The sequence below is a fragment of the Bremia lactucae genome, linkage group LG1 (assembly GCF_004359215.1).
Source record: "Bremia lactucae strain SF5 linkage group LG1, whole genome shotgun sequence".
Lineage (NCBI taxonomy): Eukaryota > Oomycota > Peronosporomycetes > Peronosporales > Peronosporaceae > Bremia > Bremia lactucae.
In genome coordinates this window covers 12544994-12565637 of record NC_090610.1, presented here as the reverse complement: position 1 = coordinate 12565637, position 20644 = coordinate 12544994, and the positions used below count along the sequence as shown (strand labels likewise).

Below are 20644 nucleotides of genomic sequence, written 5' to 3'. Positions count from 1 at the left end.
GGGAAACGTGATGCGTATTCCCACTATCATCTAACATGTCCATGTTAGATGTGGGAAATGTGGTCCTTGGACGGACTACAAAGTGCTACCAGGTGTAACGGGGCACTACGACTTGTACTGCTTCAGTACAAGTCCACTTCTCACTGCTTCAGTTGCGAGTGGTGCCCTACGTTATTTCAAGTACACTAGTACGTGCAGAGGAAGACTTCTCTTAAGGCAACTAGCTTGAAGAGGGTAAAATGAAAACTGCATTAGATATAATTAAGTGTCTCATGTTCTGTCTTTGTAAATGCTAATTTAATTATAATCTAATACTAAACATGTAAATGAATTCTTATCTCTATCTTATCTGTAACTCTCTCTTTGATTACTCCTACAGCTGATTAGTCTGCGGAATAAATAGGTATAATGGTCTATACCTATTTACGGATAAGAATTCTGATTATTACTATATAAAGTAATATCCTGCAAATATTATCTGCCTTTTAGATAATATATTAATTAACAACCTTTAAGTATTAATTCAATGTAGCGACACACCCCGTTACATAATCAATACAATCTCCATTTGCAGGACAATACGTGTAACATATTGTAGATAAAAATATCTGATTCCCAATATTATTTATGATGGTTTATAAAACTTTCACAGGCGTTTAATATGGATTACTACCATAAGAGCAGTTTCGACGATTTAGAAGGCAGCAGGGACATCATGATGGCGGCGTCTTCGCCGTCTGCGGACTCGGACGACTCCACCGTTTTTCCTTCCTCAACAGCTACTAAAGTTTATGGAATAAATGCAGCAGACAATGACTTTGGCTCTTTTGTAGCTGCCAGCGGGCTGCAATTTGACCCTTTCGGTGACGTATATGCGGCCGAGGCGGACTTTGGGGACTTTGTGGGTCAAAAGCAGAGCCATGAACCTACTGCTATTACAACGACATCTTCGTTGCTTTCGCCTCTTTCGGCCTCCGAGGCCCTGTCATCACCAATGAGCGGTGAAGTTGACCCTTTTGCAGATATTACAGGCGGCTTTCGAGCCGCTACAGGCAATACTAAGGAGGTAAAGACCCGGTCAAACTCTGGTGCTAGTGCTACCGCGTCTTCTTCCACGTCTGCAATCTTGGACTTGGTTTGGGGCAAGACGACGCAGGATACGACGACCCGTATACTGTCAAAGTCATCAATGTTAGTCGGTTGTACCTCCGCTGGTACGAGTAAATTAACATCATCACCCAAGCCGTCTACAATACCCTTGAACTCGATGGAAGTGATGTCATTAAGTTTTCACTCGGAACCTTCTGACTTACTATCGTTTTCTCCGGTTGAAGCTTCGGCACCGATTGATCCATTCTTTGGAATTGACAACAATACAAAGAAAATTAGTGAAAAAATTTTAGCGTCAGAAAATGACGAAATCATTGCATTGACAACGACGCCGTTGCCATTGGCATCATCGGCACCAACATCATTACGTGGATCATTTGCTTTGTTTCAAGAAGAGCAAAAATTCTCGATGAATTCTTTAGAAATGGAAAAGATGGTGATTTCACCGGGTGGTCCGTGCACCACTCGCTCTACCCGATCATTGAGCTCTTCTTCGTTTGTCAGTGCTGGAACAATGGAAGACTTGGCTCAGCAATTTGGCAAGTATGCATCGTTTCAGGTTTTAGCCTCTGCAACTCCTAGCTGTCTTGCATCGTCGCCTCTGTCAGCCCCACCATCGCTACGCAGCTCCTTTCGTGTGGATGGATTTACAGGGTATGCTTCCTCTGCATTGGAAGACACGGATGAAATTGATCCATTCGCAGAAGCGGGCTTAGCAGCTCCGGATGAGATGCCACTATTTGAGGCCCTTGCAGCCTGGCAAAAGTCTGCAGAACCAGTCACTACGACAGGAGAGGATGAAATAGAGTCAAGAAATGAGGTGATGATTGGTACTAAAGATGAAACCAGCGATTTTATCGATGATGCCAACACTGTTAAAGAACAGTATGATGGGCCACAGATCGTTGATGAATTGAACGTAGGTGCAGAAGATACGACACTTGGTGACACTTCTTTGGTATCAAATAACAGTGACGCCACCGTATCCGATGATATGCTTACAAAAACGCAGCAAAATGCTATTGTAACGAATTTATTGACTAGAAGTGACGTATTTAGTACATATGAAGGTGGTGATGAAGCAATTGCCTTAGATTATCAAGATGAAGGTGGCGAATGTGATGAGGATTCTATTGTGTTGGATGAAAAGTTTGACCCGTTGGCCCTTGAGCAGCCTGCGATTGAGATAAAACTTGAGTCTACAGGTCGATGCACTGATATTGATTTAAGCTATGGCGTTTCGGATGGATCATTCGCGCTCAACAGTTTGCCGAGTTTGTCGCCATCGGATTTTACCAATGCTCTAGCAGAAACATTTGATAGCTCGGACAATTTGAAGGGTAGTTTGGAAGTTGAAACGGATACGCAAGAAAATGTAGTTGATTTTGAGGACAGTGATAATTTCGGCGACTTTGAAAACTTTGAAGCACCAGCTGGCGTCTCTACGTGGCATTCGTATTCTTCATCTCCGCCAGTACAGAATTCTCCTGTTACGAAAGCAGGGAGCCACTCATTTAAAACTTTTGCAGGCACCAATACTGCTGTTGCGGAAGATGCTTTCGCTGACTTCGACCATAACGACGATTTTGGAGAATTTAATGAGGCAGGTGACTGTGAACAGACCGCTACTAATAATAAGAACTTTGCCAATTTCCAACAGTCCGGCTCGCAAACTTTCGGTGAAGACGATGGGTTTGGCGATTTTGGTCCAGCGGTTCCACCCACTTCGGTGGTGTCACCTACACCCTCCATTTCGTCCGCGCCTCTGCTATCTAAAAGCGATTGGTCGTCGTTTTTTCAGGAGGCTTTGGCTATAGAACCTTTTCCAACATGTCTTGAAATAGAACCTGATGACACAAACGAAGATGACGAAGTAAATGGTGAAGAAAACATATCTTTAGAATTCGTCCAGGATTTGCACCACAGCTTGCGGAAAGAGTATGTCGCCAATGCAGCGGGGCATCAGCTTGCCAAATCGCTTTCGGCTTCAGACTTGAGCCACGATGGGGACCGTGTAAGTTTGGATAGGAAAACGGCTCGGCCCTCGAAGTATTTAAAATATGTGCTGGCGGAGAAGATTCAAGAAGCGTCACGGCAGAACGGGATATTTCCACATGGATCTCAAAGACACAAATTGTATGTAGAGCATGCTGTCTCAGATGACGCTGATCGCATGCGTGTTGCTTTAAATGAATTGCAAGAAGCTCTTTTCCATTGCTCAGTAAACGATGCTATGATGCGAATAGCTAAGCAAGCAGCACTATCTGCCAAAGCTAAGATTGCCGAGCAAGCTGCTCAGCAACATGCAAGCTCCCGCGGTGGGTCTTTATTCTCTACGACGAGGCAACTACTCTCTCGTAGTGGAGGCTCAACTGGAGTGCCTGGATTTGGATCAAATGGTCATGAAAAAGGAAGTCATGTAAGTGCTGACACTCCAACCGGGGCTTCCGCTCAAAAGCTTGCACGGCTTGCATTAACAAGTAGCCGCGATGATAGTGCTACTAGCCATCTTGGCATCAGTGCTAGAGATGAAATTGGGTCTGTAGGTAGTGATCGCACAGGACACAGTAGCGGAAGCGACTCGGAAATTGTGAAAAGTGCCGGTGATAGTAGGACCAAGAGTCAAAACTTAATTAGTAGCAATGGTGGATTGATGCGAAAATTCCAAGACCGATTTCCGTTCGCAAGCTCAAAGCATCGTCCACGTTTCGTGAGTCTTCGACGGGAAAGACAATCGAGTGAAGAAGTGCGAAAGATGGAACTTCATTTGGATGCAATCAATGGTGGCTTGGACGAAGTGAAGTGGAAGTGTGCCATGTTTCTATATGACATGGACGAAGTGGCACATGTTGCGCCTTCCCAAATACAAATTTTGTCGTACCCAAGTAAGCAGCTGCTTACTGGTAAAACAGATCGAAGTGCTTTAATGAAATTAGTCAAGCCTCACACGATTTGGACGGTCGATATAGGCGCCAATCACAGTGACATGCTCAATGATTGGTAGCGTGCAAATTAAGGCATTGACTACGTTCATTGGTATGACTAATCGATTGGGTAAATGCCGCGTTACAATCGAAAAGCAAGTCGTTGCTCCGGCTTAAACATTACTGTTGTTTCGGACTGAACACTGGACGTTTCAGTCGCTTGTAAGATATTTATATATGTTGAGCACATTTGCAGCATCTATCTCTTAGCGACAGGTGAGGATTTTGTGAGAGTCCTTTCTACATCGATCGCAGCGTTTATTATGAAGCGAAAGGTGAAGATTTGGAGACAGAATTTTGTCCATTTACGTCGGTATTAGATAACTTAGAAAAATTGATTGGTACTAGTGGCATCACAAACTTATACCTTGCAAACTTGTCGGCACTGAATAAAGTTTCGATTGAAGTGGATCTGAACAATCCAAGTCTCTCGATGCGTATGGAAATGTCTTGTTTGAGAAGGATAAATAACGTTGCGATATGGTGGGGAGGCCAATTTATATATATTTTTTTCTCATGCAAGCATTGCTTTGCTGTTAGGAAGTGGTGCCACAGGCTCCTTTCTATTAAGCGGGTGCTTTGATCTCTCGTTGCTAATAATAAATGGTCGACCGCCATAGTGGAAGCCGCTTGCATAAGCGAAGGTGAACACTGTAATTGAATCGCACATAAAGAAACTTCAAATTCATGAAGCCATGTGAGAACTGTAAATTGCTCAACTGAACTTACGACATAGTGCCATCTTTTCAAAGGTAACTATGGCCGTCTTACGACGCATATGGCTTGCAAGCAGTCGAATGGCTCGAATGTTTCTTGCTTGAATTGCGAGAACGAAACTATCATGCTGATCAAGTCGGAGACAACTATTTGCGTGTGGCAGCTGACCGCACGAACTTTATTTAGATGGTGATCAGCTCAATAGATCACTTGATGTGGAGCGACTGTGTGATAAGACTTAAAACTTGATACATGAATCGGAAGGTCGGCAAAAGTCAGTCGATATTCGAAGAGACAAACGCGCACCCTTGGCGATACCTCAGATGTATAACGGATAGATCCTTTAATTATCTCGCGTGACAAGACATTTTACCCATTATGCTACAAAAACTCCATTACTGAGGTCACAAAGAATTAGCTGATGCATATTAACAGCCAAGTATCACATCTGTCAGACAACGTGTAGTCGTTTTTGGACTTTAGTTCTCGATACATCGCGACTATATTTAGTATATTTCGTAATTCGCCAACTTTCGCTAAGTATTTTTGTCATTCGCAAGCATCGCCATGAGCCATAATCATGTTGTCGTCGCTACTTGCAACGTGGAGCAGCACGTAAGAATATAAATTCTTTTTTTTCAATATGACTGATTTGCTTTGGTCCACAAATAATATGAATGCAATTCAGGTTAAAGTATTCATAAAAGGCCGAAAATTTGCACTCCACGATAAGCTGTGCGTGATTACTTTGCGGCTGGCTTTTCGTAGACGCACGATTAATCATGATGGCGACTTGTCGCTCGTATGCATCAAATAGACATGAGCACTACCTATCCAAGCAAAGTTCGAAATGATTTTTTGTTACGAAGGTTTTCTTTAAGAGTTAAAACAAATTGATTGCTTTTTCTCTCGTGCAGCGTCAAAAAGAAATGTTTTGTTTGCTTGCGATTTATAAAAGTAGTTGCGGAATCAGCTACGTGGTGGGCAATACGACAGACCAGGCATACCGTATCGTGACTACCGACACCAATTATTCGTGGAGACTCGTGTGGATGGTTTTGGCAAACAAAGAGGTTGATACAATGTCTTTAAAGCTAGGCTAAGCTTGCGCCGTCTGAAAAATATGATGCTTGAGAATTACAACGAGTTGGCGACTCTATAAGGCCTTTTGCTAAACCTTTTGAGAATAATTAGTGAGAAATTTGAAGTACACCTGGATACGTCGAAGCTGCTGCTGGCTGGTTCGTCATCCGGCGACGAGCATTAAGTATTGTTTTGTGATAACCGTCATGATTTCCATGAATCGGAATGATTACGGCACTTGTTCTGTCGACGTCACCTTTATTTATAACTACAGCAACAACGACAAGTCTTTTTATTTGCGTGTGCCAGTCATGTTAAATTACCCTGATATGTTTTTAAAGCGCCACTACAATATTGTGGGCATCGACTTTATGAACCTTTAGCATGGTTCACATGTGGTTACGTCTCGCCTTTGTCAAAACGTAGCGGTGAAGCTGCTTCTGACTGATTGTCTCAACCATTATTGGGACGACATTCACAATCTTAGTCATATGATTCCACTGAACTCACAGAAATTCAGTCGTATTGTTTTCTTCAAGCACAAACTTATGCTTCTCACAATTATATCACAGTAGGCTTATTTTCTTATGTCTAATTGTAATATTAAACAGAGCCCAAGCGAGCTTTTCCAAACAAAATTTTAAGAAATGCATCACCTAAGGTTACGATTACCGGGAATACGTGTTGCCCTGACCACGCTTGCCGGAATTCTGCCACTTTGCCAATTTCGGTACCGATTTTCGATCGGCTTCGCCTGCACGACCCATTTTTGCAGCCTTTCGCTGTGTTAACCGAGTAGCGCGCTTGACAAGAGCCATGTCAGCCTCGTTTCCAAATCCAGCCTGGTCACGCGGGGTTACTAAAGATTGTGAGCGATTCTTTGATTTCGAGCGTATAACCGATTTGGCACGAGCACGCACACGCAGGTCGGAGCTTTCAGTGGCATCTTCCATGTCAACATCCATGTCTTCGCGTTGGCGTTTGCGACCACGACTTTCATCCCCAGCCTTTCGCTTTGCAACAACAGCTTCAGCGTGCTTCATGTGGCTAGTGTCAACACCTAATGCCTCCAACTCCTTCTTTGTTTGCGTTAGCGTACGTAGCTTTGCACGCACTTTTCGTGCAACAGTCGAGTGGTTTTTGTTCTTATTCTGACGATGCTCAGCTACAATAATAGCCTTTTTTTCCCGAATGCGCAACAACTTATCTTTTTGCTCGTCGTCAAGGTCACTCATGTCTTCATCGATATCCATGGGAGCATTGTTGGCCATTGCTTCATCCTCCTCACGTTCCAGAGCTTCAAGACGCTTAAGAATTTCCGGATCCACAAAATCAGCAACGTTTTTACCATTCCAAATCTCTGGAATCGCATCCTGAGTCCAGTCATCGTTACCAAGCATACCCTTATAATGCTCCTTAAAGTCAAACGAGTACACGCCAGCCCCTCCGTTTGCATTCATCTTGTCCTTCTGCAACACACGCGGTGCCGGATTGCTGGAGTTGTCGCGAGCTGCAATAACGCTGAAAGGTATCGAGGTTTCACGCTTTACATCATCGCGAGCCACGGGCATGGCTACACTTAGCCGATTAAGCACATCAGCCACCTTGTTACCCTTCACTTTTGAATTCACACGGTGTGTGAGAAGCTCATCACAAGCATAATTTCGAACCTCCATCACATTCTCCTCCGAGTGATTCGACATGGTAAAAAACTTGGCTTTGGTCTCAGACACGGCCGTGTTAATCATATTTTGGTGATGCTCGGATAATGCGTCAAAGCGCATTTGGTCAACCTTGTTACAAACGAGTACGAGTGGCTTGTTGGCAAACAGTGGGCGGATGTTTTCAAAGAGACTGAGCTGCTGTTCAATGGTAAAGCCACACTGCTCCGAGATGTCCATGAAAAACAAAACGGATGCCTGCAAGTGAGCGAGAGCTGTGACGGCCTGCATTTCAATGGTGTTTCGGTCCTCAAGGGAATGGTCGAGGATACCGGGAGTGTCAATCACTTGCCAGCGCAGGTATTTATAGTCCAGATGACCGACGTACAGCGCTTTGGTCGTGAAGGCATATGGCTGTACATCCACATCGGCACGTGTCACTTTGTTCATAAAGCTTGACTTTCCAACATTAGGATAGCCTGTAATCAGCAACGTGCGTGTATTGGGGTCAATAGACGGAAGACGCGACAAGTGCTTGCGCACCTCTTCTAAGTACTCTAGTGACGCTTTTTGCTTCTTAAGCAGTGTGCACATCCGACCTAGCGCGGCACGCTTTAGCTGTTTGCATCGATAGAGCGTATCCCCGTACTTAATCATGCGTACATAGTCCTTGGCAATATTATCAATCAGAGCACGTGCTGTATTGACTTGACCAAGCGCCAGCTTGTAGTGATCACGATCATACAAGATATTTATCAGATCAGCGTAGAACGGGTGCAAGTCATCAAGGCGTGGAAAGTCGTCGATAATCTGGCTAAGTTTCTCCTGACACGTTTGCTGTGTAAATTTGACCTTTCGCATGTAAAAAGCGCGGATGCGCGAGATGGCATACGTCGGGTGGATCACCGTTGGCGTCTTGCGCTGCGTGCGCGTAAGAACGATGTCGATAAAATCATTGGCCGTAGGCACTGTCTGGATCTTTTTGAAATTGTACACCACCATCCGGCCACTACTTCTGCGTCAAACAACGAGTGGCAAGGTGTTAGACAGCGCGCTACACTTTGGTTGGCGTGGGACAAGTGTACCCATTCACATGGTACATCTTCGATTTCCTATACGTCACACCAATTACGTAGTTTGCTTGACTTAGGTACACCACATCACCTCTGAAAGCTGAAATCGCCTAGTCGCACTCCGCATTATCCGAACGTCATGTGGACGGTGCTCTTCGGTGATGATGAAAGCGCCGTTAACGATGCGCAAGATCCTGTGAAGAAATCTCTTTCGCCACAACAATCAACACCGCCAGAAAAGCTGTCGCCTTTTAAACCTTTACCGTCTACACCTCAGCCCAAACGCGCTAGCGCCGTAGTCGATGCTAAACTCAGTAATAGCGGCAAAGATACAGACGATTCCGCAATGGGGATGCTGCTGAAGCGTCTTAACAATCTTATGATCAAGGTTGGCGAACATGAATTTGAGAAGAGGACGCTGGTAGATCAGGTGCGGAATATTATTGTAGAGAACGTGAGTTTAAAAACTCTCATTCGTTTAATTAACTGTAGATGGAAAAAGAGCGAAAATCGTTGTCAAGCAAAATTTCGGACCTAGAAGAACAAATGGAGGATCTAAAGGACCAAAATGTGCAACTACAGTACAAAATTGAGTATACGTCCGAACCAATGCTTGTAGAACGCGTGCAGGATGTCACGGACATGCGGTACGTGTGATGGATAGGAACTTAATGTGAATAGAAATGGTTACTTGACTTTTTTATCTCATGGCTAGTGATGCGCTGGCTGCCGTGAAGAAGCAGTTAGAGGCGGAGCTACAGGAGAAGGACACGGAACTAAAAACACTAAAAGCGTCCGTGGCATCTAAAAATAAGGAATTGAATGAACTTCGTGACGAGTATGAAAAGCAAGTCAGACATCTGATAGCTGAGCGAGAAGAAGCGAAAGAGGATGCTGCGTTAGCATCTCAAGTCGCGAGCGAGATTGCCAGGGAGCAATGTGAGGAGCTACGAAAAGAAAATATGACTTCTTTGGACAACGTCGCCAAGGAGAAGGAATTGATTGAGGCTTCCTTGGTTGAAATGAAGCAGGCTCTGCTGAAATCGGAAGCTGCTGCCGCGAAAGTGCAGCAAAATTTGGACGCAATTCAGACGCAAGGAAATGTAGATGCGATAGCTATAGAGCAGCTCCATAATGAGCTGGGCCAGGTCATTCAAAAACACGAACAAAAGATTATGCAATTAAATACCGAAGAACAGCATAAGCGTGAAACATTGGAAAAGCGTATACACGAGCAAGAAGCAATTGCTGCGGAAAAGGCTCAGGAACTAGAGAATTACAAGCACGATTGCGTGGAGCTGTGGAATGCCAATGAAGAATTGAAGCAACAAATTGCACTAACGTCTACACAGACGATGGCTCAAGAGACCAAGCTACACGAACATGCGCTTTCAAATCAATCTTTACTCGAGAATAAGGTGAGAGAATTAGAAAAGCAGCTTGAGGAATTACAGGAACGGCTGAATCAAAAATGCGAGGAATTGGTAGAATTCCAGAGCGAAGTCGGCAGTCATGTTGTGGTCGATGACGTAACCCCAGGGGATAAGTTTGTTGTGACTAGTAGTGATAATGATGCGATAAGTGTCCTCACGGAGCAAGTTGCCAGTGCTCAACGCGAGCTGACGGAGGCAATGGAGTTGAATTTACACTTAAACAACCGTAATGCGTGGCTCGAGGAGCAGTATATGATGCTTTCCTCGGTGCAATCGGAAGGCGATGAAGAACATGAAGACGAAGGTGTTGCAAAGGTTTCACCGGAAAAGCGCATAATTGTGTTGGAGCAACAGCTTCAGGAGGCCCACCGTGCTGTGAATGAGAAGGCGGAGCATGTGTCGAATCTCGAGCAGAACCACAGCGCTTTATCAACTGAGTTCGATCGACTTCACTCTTCCCATAATGAGTTGATCAAAAGCAAGCAAAGTGACAATGCGACGCTGGATGCTCTGAGGTCAGAGCTAGAGTCACTTCGTGCTTTAGAAGCACACGCTGCAGAAAAAGACTTAGCGCTGCACGCGATGGAGAAGGAGCTTTCGGAGCTTCGTTCTTCAAGCAAGACGTTGGATCATGACGTCAAACGCTTGTGTGATGTGGAATTCCAGTTGAAACAAGCGCACGAGACACTTGCTACGGCCCAATTTGATCAAACTGAGGCTGAAGCTAATATTGCAAACTTGCAGCAGGAAATATTTGAGATGAGGAAAGCCTCAGCTGATACCTTAAAGAGCAATGAGCACTTGGCTGTGATTCAGAGTGAGCTTATTCAGGCTCGTTCCGATAAAGACGCTATCAAAATACAGCTATCGCAGTCGCAGGCTCTGGTTCAAGAGATGCAATCAAAAATTCAGGAATTGGAGGAAATTTTGAACAGCCAGCTGAAAGACAGAAAGTCATTTGAACAGCAGCTCCAGAACTTGCAAGAGATGACGCAAGAGAACATGGAAGCCTCGTACGAACTTCAATCCAATCTGGAATCCACGATGGAGGATTTAGAAAAGTCTCAAGCTCAACTGCGGTCTGAGCAAGAAAAGTGTGCGAGTCTAAAGCAGTCTTTTGAGGAACTCAAGCAATCGTCCATTTCTCGCGCCGACTTTGATCGCGCCCAAAGCGAAATAGCACAATTAGAGCAACAAATTCGCCACCTCTGCGATCAAGAGCAGTCATTAAACCATCAATTGCAAGAATTGGCTCACTCGAATACTGCGATTGTGGCGGAGCTGCAAATTGCTGTTTCAGAACGTGCCGCAGCTGAAGAAGAATTAAAAAAGTTAAAGAAAGCATTTCAGCAGGAGCTTGCATCTAGCCAGTCTTCGTATCGGGAGCTTCAATGCTCTCATGATGACCTGTCGCAATCACTCGAGCAAATAAGTAAAAAAGCGACACAAGCAGAGCAGCAGCTGAGTGCGATGCGTGAGCAACAAAGTGAGACCTATACGAAGGTTGAGACACTTACGAAGAAGAACCTTTCGCTAGTGGCGGAATTGCGAAATATGCGTGATGAAAGAGACAAGCAGCGGCAGGAGGTTCAAAACCAGCTTGAGCAGCTCAAATTAGCGCATGCTGACGTCCAAGGCAAGTTGGCAGAAACAATTCAACGCTTGCAAAATAGAGATGCTGAGATCGCTGTGAGCAAAGCTAATCTATCCCAGCTTGAGGACCTAGCAAAGCGTAACAAGGCTGACCGACAGTCTTTTGACCAGCAGCTGGCTCAGCTTACTGCTGAATGCAAGCAATTCCGTCAAGCTCACAGTGACAGTAAAATGGTCGCAGAGCGCTCGCAGCATGAGATGGAACAGATCCGCGCGCAACTTATTTCGGTCCAGCAGGAAAAATATGTGCTTGAATCCAAAATAGGCCAATTAAATGACTTGCTCGACGAAAAGGTTCAGCTGCTGCAGGAGGTGGACGAGCACAAGCGCGTGAATCAGCTATTACAGGAAACGAACCGTGAACTTGAAGGTTTGCTACAGAAATCCAAGGCATACTGTGACGAATTGTCTCGTGAGAGCGAGGATAAAGTCAGCCGTACTCAAGAATTCGCTCGACACGTGGAACAGGAAGCGCGTGGCGAGATAGACCGCATTGTGAACGAAAACAACGAGTTGCGGGTTGAGCTGGAGCAGCTCGCACAGACTCACTTTGAGGAGACTACTGTTCACGACGAGCTTCGTGTAAAGCTTGCCGAGCTGCAGGCCGAGAACAACGTTTTAACGGCGCGTGCGCATCGCCTCACGCAGCAGCTGTCCCAATATACGGAACTTCCTGAAGACGAGTTAGCGGCGGCCGCGCAGGGCCAAACACCTGATCTCTGGGAGCTGCTGTCTTCAGGTATGGAGCAGCTGAAAACTGACCTCGAGCTTGCTAGCAAATATGCGGCAAGTATTGATGCTGGAAGCGTAGACGGCGGCGTCGGGGATGAATTATTTTCGGCTGCAAATTAGTGTAAAAAGGGCCAATGTGAATATTATGCTTAGTGAGAAAAAAAATGGTGCGTAGCATGTTAGCACGCATCTAACATTTGGAAATATTTTCAAGGAATGTCCGACTCAGTTGACAGGTGCGCTTGGACGTTTGACGTGATTGTTCTGATTTTAACGCAACGGATTTGTTCCAAAGCTTTATTTTGAAGCCCTTCACATCATGGCGCCCCCACACTCAATGAAACCTACTTGCCTTGTTCCTGTTGACCCTCTTTTAAAAGCGTAGAAGGATAATTGTACACTTGAAGTGGTCACTTCGTGGGTCAGCGATATAGAAGCAATCAGGGTGTTTACATGAGGTTAAAGACTCGTCGCTTCTATATCGATCAGTTATTCACATTAATCTGGTAATTGTGTGCTCACCAGAAAAAAGGCTAATGAGGTTTTTACTTTCTACATTCCGACCATCAAAAGTGGTACTCCTCTTGGATTTCTATCACAGAGCTACTTGAGTAGCAGCAATATTTCAGGTGTATCATAACGGTCTAGTCTCGCCTTCGTCACGTCACGGTAATTCAGATATTAGTTTTAACGGAGTCGCTGAACTTTATTTTCTCGATGCAAACTCGCCGCGTTTGCTCATAATGACCATCACTCTGCGCAAGTGCCACTTCTCTGATTATTTACCAATCAGAAGAATGAAGCCATTTCTTGGAGCTGCTCACATCCATGAGAAGCGGCGGTCGCGCTTGCTGCCGAGACACGACGCGAACGCGGGACGCGCCGTCCGAAATTACGCGACAGTTTAAGCTGCAAAACAGGAGGAGAAAATCGTAGCAAAAAGACGTTGCAGTTGGGCACCTTCGGGTCGCTTTCTGTCTGTCACAGTTGGGGATTCCGCAACCTGCACAAGCCATTTTGACAATGAGTCCTGCCATTTGCACGACGGGCGGTATGCATACGGCGCTAGGCTCGTCACCATCTGCAGGATGGAATTTGGGCGTACAACGTCGAGACCGCAAGCTCTGGACGACCACGGCCGAAAGGCTCGAGAACGACGTGGCCGTGCTTCAGCTCACACTAGTGGAACTCGAGGAGATGCTTAAGCAGCTCATAGGCGTCACGTTACCCAATCCTCGCATCCGAAGTGAAGAAGTTGCGATTATGATTGTGGTGCTAGCGCAAATTTTGCCATTGAGCTCGGGTCTGCTATGCTCAGAGTATACGCGTTTTGTTTTAAAATGCTGCACCAAGGAGAGAGTGCTATTTTCAAGTGCGCAGCTGCGTGTGGTGATGACTTTCTTTTTAAGATTTATCAAGACGTGTCCAAGCTGGTACACGGCCAATTCAATTCGCGCGCTGGGACAAATGCTTCATGACAATGCCGACCGTGCAAGTAGCGAATTTGAACTGCTGTTTGCAGTCCTGTTGAAACATTTGGATCCATCGGGTGTCGATATTGAAGCTCGCTACGCGGCTACTAGCTGTGTGTCTAATATCTGCACACAAGCTGGAAAGACACCTGAAATTTATCACTTCTTTTCGTCGTTACTGCGAATGGTGGTGGAGAATTTTCGGCAGCAGGTTCTTAGTCTATTAAAGGGTCATAATGATCGCATTCTTGTGAAGGCTTGCACATCCAGTATGAAGTGTATTTTCACGATTATAAATTCGAATTTTGATCGCCTCAATGACCGCATTGTCGCGACGCTGCCCGGCTTGCTCAATTCAATGCGACAGGTTGTGGGCTATGGACTTGTGCTTAAAGGCAGACAGAATGACGTTGTCGTTTTGTTTCAAGAAGAGCTTCACCCAAACGACTCGGACACGTCTGTGTGCGGGTCTGATAGCAGCGCTGGAGGTCGTCATATTGGAGAGTAAGTATTGCGTTGAGATTGGCGATGAAATCGATACAATTTTTCACATATTGACGTTGTTGTTTTTTTGCCTAGTGGTTTGCTTGCACGCCTGCGTGTTACTGTGCTGTATACTTTGGAAGCTATTGCTCAGCACTTTCCTTCAGCCGTCACGTCATCAATGGAATTATATCTACCCGAGCAGACCACGCCTTTTATGACGCTGTTTAACAATACTCCTTCCGTACTTACGCTACTTATGATGGATCCAAGCGAAAAGGCCCGAATAGTTGCTGCAAAATTTCTGGATGCGTTTTGGGAACAGATTCCGTTAAAGCAGTACTTTCGACGTGGATCCGGTGCTGGTGTATCGTCTGCTATATTCACGTCATCAATGTCATTTGCATTGATGCCCAAGCGCATTTCGCTCATGCTTTACCAAGTGCATGTCACGTTGGTGTACTGTATCCAGCATGAAAAGGAATCTGCACCGTTAGTACAATTTATTAAGGTAAAGGAGAACTTGAAAATTTTTATATAAACTTAGTTCTTGATAACATTTTTTGTTTTTATGTATTTAGACCACAGCATCAGTGATTCAGCGTTTTCCGTATAGTAGTGTGGCTGCAGTGCTGAGTGAAATGGAGCTCACACCAAGCTTAAAAGATGTTTTGAAGGCTCTTGCGTCGAGTTTATACGTCGCAGCAACTTCATCCGGTACGCTTTATCGCTTAATAGAAATTTTTGTTTGTTTTAATTAATTTTTCTTGTGCCCTATTGTGGTCTAGACCACGGTGCGCGAATGGCAAGCTTATCGTGCATGTCTGGTTTGCTTAATATTCAAGAGACCATTCCAGCCATTTTGGATTGGATGGTTCACACAAGTGATCCTGATGAAGTAGTTCGAGTTGCGCATGTTTCAATTGCATGCGGTACGTGGCTACTGCGCCGTCGCTCGTTTGTGGAGGAGCTCTTGCTGATGGCGTCTCGGCCCGACGACTCAACGCGTACGTTACTGCGTCTGGAAGCGATGTCGCTTTTGTCGAAGATTGCCAAGAATTACTCTTTGGCCTTGAATGTTTTCTGGCACGGGCTTGCCGAGTTTATGCTAGCAGCTTTTCAAGATATGGACCCTAATGTTCGCTTGCAAGCAGTTAAGATTTTGGAAAATTACATTAAAGGAGGAAATTGCAGTGTTGAAGGCGTTGTGGCTACCTGTCCGACTGGAGAGCACACGAGTCGCGTGGACTGTTTGGAATTTATGGCAACGCATTTAGTACGAGCATTCTTTGATACTTCGCACCATGTTCGTGCAAGCGTTTGTGCTTGTTTTACGCTCTTGACTTCTCAAGACTGGGTATATTTGGGTGAAAAAAAGTCGTCGCGACGGATACCAGTGTTGGCAGCCAAGAGTGGGGGCTGCACTGAGGACGATTCGGGTCGTTCCTGCCTGGACTCTTACACTCGCATTTTCTTGCAAATACCAAAAGACAGCTCTCCCGTTGTTCGCGCCGCAGGCTATCGATTGTTGGGGTCACTTTGTCTTGCGCCAACTTTTAAGACACGTGCATTTGCAAGCAGCGTGGTGACCCTTACGTTGGAGGCATTGAGTGATCCAACTTTAAATGTGCGCGTTCGAGCTGCGTGGGCGCTTGGCAATGTCTGCACCACTGCTGGGCCGGAGTTATGTGGTGAGCATGATGTGCCACCCCCGCCGCCTGGTCTACCACCTTTGGAAAGTGATCAATCAATGATGCTGTTGTCAAAACCACTTCCTTTACGAAAGTTGTATGAGCTCTTGCACGCGTTTCAGTTGCGGTCAGTAATTGAGAAGATGTTGGTATTTATTAATGACAATGACAAGGTTGCATCAAGCGTTGCTCGCACGTTGGGGCTCGTTTGCCGTTGGATTAGTTTTCCGCCTTTCAGGGCCACTCTTAGCTCGCCGAAAGATCGAACTCGACTAGATGATCTTCTTGGACAGGCCATGGTTGTGTTGGCTGGAAAGGTTAATGTAGGTTCGCCAAAAGTCCGTTGGAATGCGTGTCACGCGATTGCCAAGGTGTTGCTATGTCCGAGCTTGCCACTTGCATCGGTGACTTGGGCTCCTTCTGTTTTCCAGGCGCTATTGATTGCTGTGGCGCAGCAGGAGAATTTCAAAGTGCGCATTAGTGCTGCCACTGCATTGAGGGTCTCGCAAACGCGCAGCGCGTTTGGTCCTTTCTTTGAGACTGCGCTTCGAGCCACGGTGGATGCGCTGGAAACGGCGTCGGATTTGAAAGACGTGACAGAATTTCGTTACAAGGAGCAATTAGAGACGCAATTGTCGTTTACTTTGGTCCATCTAATTCACATTGCAAGTATTGAAGACGATTCGTTGATACTTGAGGCACTGAAGGCGAAACCTCGTGGGTTTCTTTACGACTGGCTGCTGCACAATCTTCATCGCATGGTCGCGGCAATTGAGGTAGAGGGGGAAGCCGGGGCTCATGCGAGAACTGGGGATGGCGAGAGTACAGAAGATAGTCGCGCGGGAGGAAGTGGGGACGCACATGATGTAAATCCCATTAAGAAGGAGGAATTATTATCTGCAGTTTGCTCGTTGCTGCGATTATTGGAGCGCCTCAACACGGACAAGGCGTACGCAACCAGCTGCGTTTCGCTGCTATACGATGCGAAGATTGGGCTCGAGTACGATGTCCTTTATTCTAACGAGGATATTTCGTTTGAGTTATGAAGAGCTTGTCAGTACTATCAGGAAATATCACGTTGCGGAGCATGAGTATAAGCAATTTTGCATCAGAAATGAATTCGTCAATATTTGAATGACAACAAGCTTTTGTTTTCTGTATTTTCATAAAAATCAAAGTTTTGCTGCACTAAGCTGTAGTAAGACTAATGCCGGAAACGAGCACGTCTGTTTCTCTTGCGACCACCTCGATGACGGCGCTTTCGCGATTGTCCTTCCAGTTGCTGGCTCTGACGCTGTTTCTTCTCCTGTACTTCTTCGTCTGTGAGCGGCAAAAAGTAAAGCACGGGTTTTGTTTCGGTCTTTTGAAAGAATTCGTCGATTGTCACCACTAAATAATAAATGCCATCATCATCCGTGAGCTCTTAATAACAGCATATCGCGCGCAATTGCTTACTCTCGCGTTGAGTAGCTTGTGCAACATCGATGTCCTTACGTTCCGACGGGATGGGCGGTTCCAGCTCGCCAATTTGCGATACCTTGTCAAAAACGTGCCACACTTAGAAAACGACCGACTTATGAATGCAGCAAGTTTTCTACCTCCATGGCTGATTGAGCAGCAAATGTGACATGGAGCGATCGCCCGTTCTCAGGAGGCCAAACCTTGCCATCAAGTGCCTTGCTCGTTTGCTTGGCCTAGATTTTTGTCCAACGAAGTATTAGGGACATGCGCATTAATTAATTATGCAGTAAAACGCACAATCTCCAACGTGGGATATGTCACGTAGCAGTGAGTCTTGATAGCATCCATCCAAAAACCATCTTCTACAAAATTTCCAAGCTCTTGCACGAGGGTCTAGAATTTTTTTTATTGTTGAGAAATCGTGTATTGCTTGAGGTTTCTCGATTAAGCCAGTACCTTGACAGCATTAAGCGTAAATGGCCGAATAAAATTATCAATACGAAGCGTGTTACTGTGCTTCTCTTCTCTACAAAGTATCAAGTTGTCAGTAGATCCGCCATACGTAAGTACTCGACACATAAGCAGTATACAAATCCAATATCTCGCTATTGACGGCGTCAGCAAGTGTTGCCAATTTTTCATCGTCTTTACTCGGCTGTGGGCTGCCAAATGCTGTCTCAGCAATCAGCTTCCGCTTCTTTAAACTATTTGCATCGTCCTTTTTGTCCTCTTCGACTGTATCTGCACCTCTTTTTAATCGCGCCGTCGCTTTCAATTCTACGTTATTGTCTTCAACATACATTTTATCATTCTCTTCCTGCATTGCATTATCTTTCACTTTCGAATTTTCCTTGTCTTTATCCTCGTGTAATTGCTTGTTGTTCTCCTTGTCCTGCCCATAAGCACTAGGATTTTAATGCAAAGTGTCTTAATTTTTAAGTCAACGCTCGGGAGACCTGCAGCAAATACTCCTTTAGTCGCTGAAGCAGCGTTGCTTTGAGTCCACCGGAGTCCAGGTCTCTTTTCTTAAGCTCTCGCTGTAGATCCTTTACCTAAATTAGTAAATGCGCCACAATAATTTCAAGCAACGCAGATGGGGGCAAGTAACAGGACAATATGATTTGACCTTCATGTGGGACAACGCATCAGCTTCCAGCGTCATACTCAGACAACCAAACTGAGACTGAGTTAATTTTTGAAATGATGCCACGCACCGATTGTGTGTCAAACATCAATTTAGATTGAAATTTTTATGAATTACTAGCACCTTTTCGATGAAAAAACACGGTCACCAAAAAGAGCATTCCTGATTGTAATTCCAAATCCACGTAGCATTTCTTTCCCCCCACCAAGGATAGAGTCAGCTAGCGAAGTAATTTAGATACAGGGCGCTGGTAATGGGAATACTCAATTGACCAGCTTGCTGATTGTAACGGGGTGTCCCGTTCGTTACATAAGTATTATTTCCTTTAAGAGGAAATAAGCAAAGAAGTAAAACATTAATATCTTTATGATTTTGTCTTGAATAGTTCCAATAATACCAAATTTGATATTATTGATGCAATAAGGCATTAGCTTTATTGATTGGTTGATTCAAGTCTAAATCAAGCACGCCAATCGTTTCAAGACACGACGCAAGGAGGCGCCATACTTAGTTAGATATTGATATATTAAGTTTAGTAGTAGATAGAAGTTCGTTACGTAGGGGTAACAATTATATTAAATACAGTTTTACTTTTACCTAATTATAATCATTGAATTACCTTTGGTAGCTAAAGACCCTTAGCTACCTAGAAACCTTCCTCTGTACTCTTGTGTTCTTAAAGTTTCGAGGCACCCTACCTTCACTGTAATCAGTGTAAGGGTAACTAGTACTGATCAGTACTAGTGAAAGGTGCCCCGTTACACTGATAGGACCACCATGGAGGCAGATACTATTTATTCCCGTACGGAGGTATGACCCGCGCTGTCTTCCGTTTTATCGTTGTTTATCTTGATCATCGAAACACTCAAGAACCTTCCATTTTGAGCAATCCCGGCTCTTAAACTTGAGACACTTAAAATAAGTCACGGACAGTAGCAGGGCTATATTTAAAAGCCTGTTGACGCAAATGTTTCGCCCATAACAAATTTATGCGCAGACATATTTTAATGACAAATTTGTCGATAGTTGTGCGGGTCAGGATCAATCCAGATGTGGATAATCACATCGACCATTGCGAACTGTGCCCATGTACATGCGCACAAATAAGCTGTATGCAAACGTAAAGTTGCATTTTACGTGCTGCAGAGATATCCTTCTTGGGTATTTCACTGAGAATCGAAACCTTAAAAGAATTAAAGTAAGGTTAATGTCATTGTAGATTAACCACTTTTTTCAAGCAGACTGGCTTACCTTAGTGGCTTGGCCTCGCCAGCTACTTGCAATCTACAGCAACTATTTCGCTGATATAGCTAGGCAATTGTCAAGTCACTTTAGTGAGGTTGCGGATTGGTGCTCAAAACTAGCACCGAGAACGACGCTTTAAGGCGGTAAAGGGTGGGGGGGCTTCACGCAGTGACCACGCAGTGACTTTGTCTCTGCGCGATCCTAGCCAGCCTATTAATAGCTTCGGGTGTGCAGCTGATCTTAGGATAGGCAGTACTCTATTAACATCAGATTCTGAAGGACGGTGACGCGTCGTTGGTTCGAGTCTCGGCAGCTTAAAGCTGCTGAGAAGAACTATTATTTCGTGACAAAGATCTAATTGCTATAAAATTTGCGCTCGTCAAATTGGGAGAGCATCTGCTTGGATAAAAGCCTTTGTGATCGATTTAGATGATGCCCATCCGTGAGAGTTATGCTAAGGATGAACCGCGTGTAGCTTCGCTACAGTCTCTTCAGAGTAATGTATTTGAAGACTCGGACAGTAAATTGTAGGCACGTGGGGGCTTCATCGTTACTCTTGATATAGTATTCTCGTGCCTTTGCGGGCTACATCTATATTCTTTCGAGTACGGCCTTTTGTTTTTTTGGTTGGATGCGGCGCATTCTCCGCGCAACGTAGTTCCTCACGATGAGACGCTGAAGTATCGAATCTGTAAAGATTGC

The 20644-nt window shown here is 45.0% G+C and overlaps 5 protein-coding genes across 5 annotated transcripts; 3 read left to right on the top strand and 2 right to left on the bottom strand.

Moving 5' to 3' along the window:
- Nucleotides 1-661: 661 nt before the first annotated feature.
- CCR75_004944 (uncharacterized protein) lies at nucleotides 662-4114 on the top strand (the record flags this gene model as incomplete). The annotated part of the gene is made up of 1 exon (XM_067963030.1): nucleotides 662-4114. One exon carries the CDS (start codon nucleotides 662-664, stop codon nucleotides 4112-4114), a length of 3453 nt encoding a protein of 1150 aa, XP_067815093.1.
- Nucleotides 4115-6562: 2448 nt separating this feature from the next.
- On the bottom strand, nucleotides 6563-8557 carry CCR75_004943 (uncharacterized protein; the record flags this gene model as incomplete). Its single annotated transcript, XM_067963029.1, has 1 exon — nucleotides 6563-8557. One exon carries the CDS (start codon nucleotides 8555-8557, stop codon nucleotides 6563-6565), a length of 1995 nt encoding a protein of 664 aa, XP_067815096.1.
- Nucleotides 8558-8767: 210 nt separating this feature from the next.
- On the top strand, nucleotides 8768-13141 carry CCR75_004942 (uncharacterized protein; the record flags this gene model as incomplete). The annotated part of the gene is made up of 4 exons (XM_067963028.1): nucleotides 8768-9058; nucleotides 9121-9275; nucleotides 9344-12682; nucleotides 12742-13141. The coding sequence occupies 3 exons, from the start codon at nucleotides 8768-8770 to the stop codon at nucleotides 12564-12566; spliced, it is 3669 nt and encodes a 1222-aa protein (XP_067815095.1). The 3' UTR covers nucleotides 12567-12682; nucleotides 12742-13141.
- A 328-nt stretch (nucleotides 13142-13469) lies between these two features.
- Nucleotides 13470-17138, top strand: CCR75_004941 (uncharacterized protein; the record flags this gene model as incomplete). Its single annotated transcript, XM_067963027.1, has 4 exons — nucleotides 13470-14422; nucleotides 14498-14912; nucleotides 14983-15118; nucleotides 15190-17138. 4 exons carry the CDS (start codon nucleotides 13470-13472, stop codon nucleotides 17136-17138), a joined length of 3453 nt encoding a protein of 1150 aa, XP_067815098.1.
- An 81-nt stretch (nucleotides 17139-17219) lies between these two features.
- CCR75_004940 (uncharacterized protein) lies at nucleotides 17220-18698 on the bottom strand. Its single transcript, XM_067963026.1, has 8 exons — nucleotides 18680-18698; nucleotides 18510-18605; nucleotides 18144-18445; nucleotides 18010-18079; nucleotides 17851-17946; nucleotides 17691-17786; nucleotides 17548-17629; nucleotides 17220-17481 (listed from the first exon to the last, which is right to left on the bottom strand). The coding sequence occupies exons 1-8, from the start codon at nucleotides 18683-18685 to the stop codon at nucleotides 17297-17299; spliced, it is 933 nt and encodes a 310-aa protein (XP_067815097.1). The 5' UTR covers nucleotides 18686-18698; the 3' UTR covers nucleotides 17220-17296.
- Nucleotides 18699-20644: the final 1946 nt, after the last annotated feature.

Bases quoted from the DNA above. Each gene is read 5' to 3' on its own strand.
- CCR75_004940 (XM_067963026.1), bottom strand. The intron at 17,787-17,850 runs GTGCGTTTTACT...ACAAAAATCTAG, and splicing joins CATATCCCACGTTGGAGATT to GCCAAGCAAACGAGCAAGGC. The intron at 17,630-17,690 runs GTAGAAAACTTG...GTTTTTGACAAG, and splicing joins CTGCTCAATCAGCCATGGAG to GTATCGCAAATTGGCGAGCT.